Source organism: Salvelinus namaycush, chromosome 35 (genome assembly GCF_016432855.1).
Source record: "Salvelinus namaycush isolate Seneca chromosome 35, SaNama_1.0, whole genome shotgun sequence".
Taxonomy (NCBI): Eukaryota; Metazoa; Chordata; class Actinopteri; order Salmoniformes; family Salmonidae; genus Salvelinus; species Salvelinus namaycush.
Window position 1 is genome coordinate 2,940,950 of NC_052341.1, and position 5,564 is coordinate 2,946,513.

General features: G+C 41.0%; 1 protein-coding gene across 1 annotated transcript; it reads left to right on the forward strand.

Annotated features, from left to right (window-relative positions):
* Window positions 1-733: 733 nt before the first annotated feature.
* Window positions 734-5,351, forward strand: LOC120029618 (calpain-1 catalytic subunit-like). The gene is made up of 5 exons (XM_038974908.1): window positions 734-950; window positions 1,713-1,791; window positions 3,454-3,570; window positions 4,046-4,104; window positions 4,186-5,351. The coding sequence occupies exons 2-5, from the start codon at window positions 1,734-1,736 to the stop codon at window positions 4,207-4,209; spliced, it is 258 nt and encodes an 85-aa protein (XP_038830836.1). The 5' UTR covers window positions 734-950; window positions 1,713-1,733; the 3' UTR covers window positions 4,210-5,351.
* Window positions 5,352-5,564: the final 213 nt, after the last annotated feature.

Sequence of the window (5,564 nt, forward strand, 5' to 3'; positions counted from 1 at the left end):
CTATATACTGTTACTATATACTGTTACTATATACTGTTACTATATACTGTTACTACATACTGTTACTATATACTGTTACTATATACTGTTATTACATACTGTTGTTACTATATACTCTTACTATATACTGTTACTATATACTGTTACTACATACTGTTACTATATACTGTTACTATATACTGTTACTATATACTGTTATTACATACTGTTGTTACTATATACTGTTACTATATACTGTTACTATATACTGTTATTACATACTGTTACTATATACTGTTACTATATACTGTTACTATATACTGTTACTATATACTGTTACTATATACTGTTGTTACTATATACTGTTACTATATACTGTTACTATATACTGTTACTATATACTGTTACTATATACTGTTACTATATACTGTTACTATATACTGTTATTACATACTGTTACTATATACTGTTACTATATACTGTTACTATATACTGTTACTATATACTGTTACTATATACTGTTACTACATACTGTTACTACATACTGTTACTACATACTGTTACTATATACTGTTACTATATACTGTTATTACATACTGTTGTTACTATATACTCTTACTATATACTGTTACTACATACTGTTATTACATACTGTTATTATTATATAATGGTACATACTGTTATTACATACTGTTATTATTATATAATGGTACATGCTGTTATTACATACTGCGTCTCTGTACAGAGAGTGGTATTCTGACTTGACATCTGCACGCTGTGACATTAATAAGTTACCCATAAGTCTTGAGTTCTGAACTCTCATCTCAGTCTTTAGTTTTGAATATTGTAGTTTGTTGGGCGTGATGTGTCCAGACACTTGTTGAACCTTAACTGTTGAGCAGGACAGCGGTAACGGCAAACTGGGGCTGGGAGAATTTGCAACACTGTGGAAGAAGATTCAGAAATACCTGGTGAGGTTCTAGTGTTTGTGTTACTGCTGTGGTAGCTCTGGTCCAGGGTGTTACACAGGTTCAGCGTCAGCAAGCTGCGCATAACGCCTTGGACCAGAGCTACTGCAGTACTATCTCTGTTGTGTTAAGATGGGACAGCCTACAAGTGTTTACCGAGTGTAGTGTGTGTTTTACACAGTACAATATCTTTAACGTTTCCCTTTTTTCCCCTCTGTCCCTCCCTCTTTCTCTCCCTCTCTCTTTCCCTCTCTCTCTCTCTCCCTCCCCTCCCTCTCCCTCGTTCCCCCTCTTTCCCTCCCTCTCTCCCTCCCTCTTTCCCTCTCTCCCTCCCTCTCTCCCTCCCTCTGTCCCTCCCTCCCTCTCTCCCTCCTTCGTTCCCTCCCTCTCTCCCCCCCTCCCTCTCCCTCGTTCCCCCTCCTTCCCTCTCTCCCTCTCTCCCTCCCTCTTTCTCCTTCTTTCCCTCCCTCTCTCCCTCCCTCTGTCCCTCCCTCCCTCTCTCCCTCCTTCGTTCCCTCCCTCTCTCCCTCCCCTCCCTCTCCCTCGTTCCCCCTCTTTCCCTCTCTCCCTCTTTCCCTCCCTCTTTCCCTCTCTCCCTCCCTCTCTCCCTCCCTCTTTCCCTCTCTTTCCCTCCCTCTTTCCCTCTCTTTCCCTCCCTCCCGCCTTCGTTCCCTCCCTCTTTCCCCCTCTTTCCCTCCCTCCCTCTCCCTCCCTCTTTCCCCCTCTCCCTCCCTCTTTCCCTCTCTCTCTCCCTCCCTCCCCCAGTCCATCTATAAGAGCAATGACATGGATGGGTCTGGCTGTATGAGCACACCAGAGATGAGGATGGCCTTGAACAAAGCAGGTTTGTGGACATGAAATAAACGGAATTTACACAAATGTATGGATATGGGTTCAATACTCAGGGATCACTAGTGTATGCACAGTATACTGTTAGTCACTTTGGATAAAAGCTAAGTGGCATACATTATACTGTATATTATATTATGCACACTACCAGTCAAAAGTTTGGACACACCTACTCATTCAAGGGTTTTTCTTTATTTTTACTATTTTCTACATTGTAGAATAATAGTGAAGACATCAAAACTATGAAATAACACATATGGAATCATGTAGTAACCAAAAAAGTGTTAAACAAATCCAAATATATTTTACATTTGAGTTTCTTCAAAGTAGCCACCCTTTGCCTTGACAGCTTTGCACACTCTTGGCATTCTCTCAACCAGCTTCATGAGGTAGTCACCTGGAATGCATTTCAATCAACTGGTGTTGCTTGTTACAAGTTAATTTGTGGAATTTCTCTCCTTAATGCGTTTGAGCCAATCAGTTGTGTTGTGACAAGGTAGAGGTGGTATACAGAAGATAGTCCTATTTGGTAAAAGACCAAGTCCATATTATGGCAAGAACAGCTCAAATAAGCAAAGACAAATGACAGTCCATTACTTTAAGATATGAAGGTCAGTCAATCTGGAAAATGTAAAGAAATTTCAACGTTTCTTCAAGTTTCTGTTTTTAGGTTCTGATGATTTAGAATCTGTTTTTAGGTTCTGATGTAGAATCTGTTTTTAGGTTCTGATGATTTAGAATCTGTTTTTAGGTTCTGATGATTTAGAATCTGTTTTTAGGTTCTGATGATGTAGAATCTGTTTTTAGGTTCTGATGATGTAGAATCTGTTTTTAGGTTCTGATGATGTAGAATCTGTTTTTAGGTTCTGATGATTTAGAATCTGTTTTTAGGTTCTGATGATGTAGAATCTGTTTTTAGGTTCTGATGATGTAGAATCTGTTTTTAGGTTCTGATGATGTAGAATCTGTTTTTAGGTTCTGATGATGTAGAATCTGTTTTTAGGTTCTGATGATGTAGAATCTGTTTTTAGGTTCTGATGATTTAGAATCTGTTTTTAGGTTCTGATGATTTAGAATCTGTTTTTAGGTTCTGATGATTTAGAATCTGTTTTTAGGTTCTGATGATTTAGAATCTGTTTTTAGGTTCTGATGATTTAGAATCTGTTTTTAGGTTCTGATGATGTAGAATCTGTTTTTAGGTTCTGATGATGTAGAATCTGTTTTTAGGTTCTGATGTAGAATCTGTTTTTAGGTTCTGATGATGTAGAATCTGTTTTTAGGTTCTGATGATTTAGAATCTGTTTTTAGGTTCTGATGATTTAGAATCTGTTTTTAGGTTCTGATGATTTAGAATCTGTTTTTAGGTTCTGATGATTTAGAATCTGTTTTTAGGTTCTGATGATTTAGAATCTGTTTTTAGGTTCTGATGATTTAGAATCTGTTTTTAGGTTCTGATGATGTAGAATCTGTTTTTAGGTTCTGATGATTTAGAATCTGTTTTTAGGTTCTGATGATTTAGAATCTGTTTTTAGGTTCTGATGATTTAGAATCTGTTTTTAGGTTCTGGTGATTTAGAATCTGTTTTTAGGTTCTGATGATGTAGAATCTGTTTTTAGGTTCTGGTGGTTCTGATGATGTAGAATCTGTCTTCCGCCAGGTTTCAGCCTGAACAACACTCTCCACCAGGTTTTGGCAGCTCGGTACGGAGAGGCCGACATGACCATTGACTTTGATAACTTCGTGGCTTGTGTCATGCGCCTGGAGATGATGTTCAGTAAGTACAACGTCTTAATGTCACGATCCTGAATTTGTGTTTCAGCCAAAACGGCAGCCCCGCCCCGGCACTTGTGTACCTATAAAGCAGAGTGATGACCATGGAGTGTAACAGCAGTAAACATTACAGATTGTACATTTAATGTGAGGGTTAATTTTGAGGTTTTGTGGAGAGAACCTGTCATATGAGGATGGGAAGGAAAAGCTTTGATTAGAGTATCTCCAGCCAGAAGAGGACTGGCCACCCCTCATAGCCTGGTTCCTCTCTAGGTTTCTTCCTAGGTTTTGGCCTTTCTAGGGAGTTTTTCCTAGCCACCGTGCTTCTACACCTGCATTGTTTGATGTTTGGGGTTTTAGGCTGGGTTTCTGTACAGCACTTTGATATATCAGCTGATGTAAGAAGAGCTTTATAAATACATTTGATGAGAGTATCTGTTATAGATGGTTAACACCTCGTTCCTCTTTCAACCTCGCAGAAGTCTTCAAGAAGCTTGACATGGATGACACTGGATTCATTGAATTGGATTTCTACCAGGTGAGAACTTTAAATTGTAGTTTGTAATCAACTCATTGTTTTTTTTTCTGTTCTAATATATTGATTGTTTTCTTTTTCCAGTGGGTGTCATTTTCCATGATCTAGAAGATGGCAGCACAAGACCGTTCTCTCAGACCGTTCTCCCAGACCGTTCTCTCAGACCGTTCTCTCAGACCGTTCTCTCAGACCGTTCTCACAGACCGTTCTCCCAGACCGTTCTCTCAGACCGTTCTCTCAGACCGTTCTCTCAGACCGTTCTCACAGACCGTTCTCACAGACCGTTCTCACAGACCGTTCTCCCAGACCGTTCTCCCAGACCGTTCTCCCAGACCGTTCTCCCAGACCGTTCTCCCAGACCGTTCTCTCAGACCGTTCTCTCAGACCGTTCTCTCAGACCGTTCTCACAGACCGTTCTCTCAGACCGTTCTCTCAGACCGTTCTCCCAGACCGTTCTCCCAGACCGTTCTCACAGACCGTTCTCTCAGACCGTTCTCTCAGACCGTTCTCCCAGACCGTTCTCCCAGACCGTTCTCACAGACCGTTCTCTCAGACCGTTCTCTCAGACCGTTCTCTCAGACCGTTCTCTCAGACCGTTCTCCCAGACCGTTCTCTCAGACCGTTCTCACAGACCGTTCTCACAGACCGTTCTCACAGACCGTTCTCTCAGACCGTTCTCTCAGACCGTTCTCTCACAGACCGTTCTCTCAGACCGTTCTCTCAGACCGTTCTCTCAGACCGTTCTCTCAGACCGTTCTCTCAGACCGTTCTCTCAGACCGTTCTCTCAGACCGTTCTCACAAAGACTGTTCTCTCAGACTGTTCTCTCAAAGACTGTTCTCTCAAAGACTGTTCTCCCAAAGACTGTTCTCCCAAAGACTGTTCTCCCAAAGACTGTTCTCCCAGACCGTTCTCTCAGACAGTTCTCCCAGACCGTTCTCTCAGACCGTTCTCTCAGACCGTTCTCTCAAAGACCGTTCTCTCTCCCAGCAACAAATAAACCAAAGTGCCTTTTCGAGATGTTTCTTTTAACACACACTTTATTACGTAACAGAATGTTTTAAAGCTTAATTTTATGCTTTATTTGTTTTATTAGACAAAGCCTATTGAGAACTGCAGATTATAACCTAAACCTACTTTTGTGATGAAATGTAAGAGACATTTCAATCCTTTTATGTAGCTTTTTGTTACTTATAGTTGTGTTTCCTGTTCACCAAAGATATATGTTAATAAATGGCATTGTTTTCCGAGTCTCTTGAGCGGTCTGTTTTATTTGGTCCTCGTTTCTTTTACTTGGGACAGTCCATGAGCCCCTCCCCCGGTGGACGTGGTTGGGCTTGCCCAGCGCAGTAGCATTGACGGTACGGAACGTGCGCTACTGCTCGGCTGAACCACCACCGTGCACCGTTTTACGTTACACCCCCCTACCCTGTTCTGAGATTTATACGATTGAATAGTTAACTG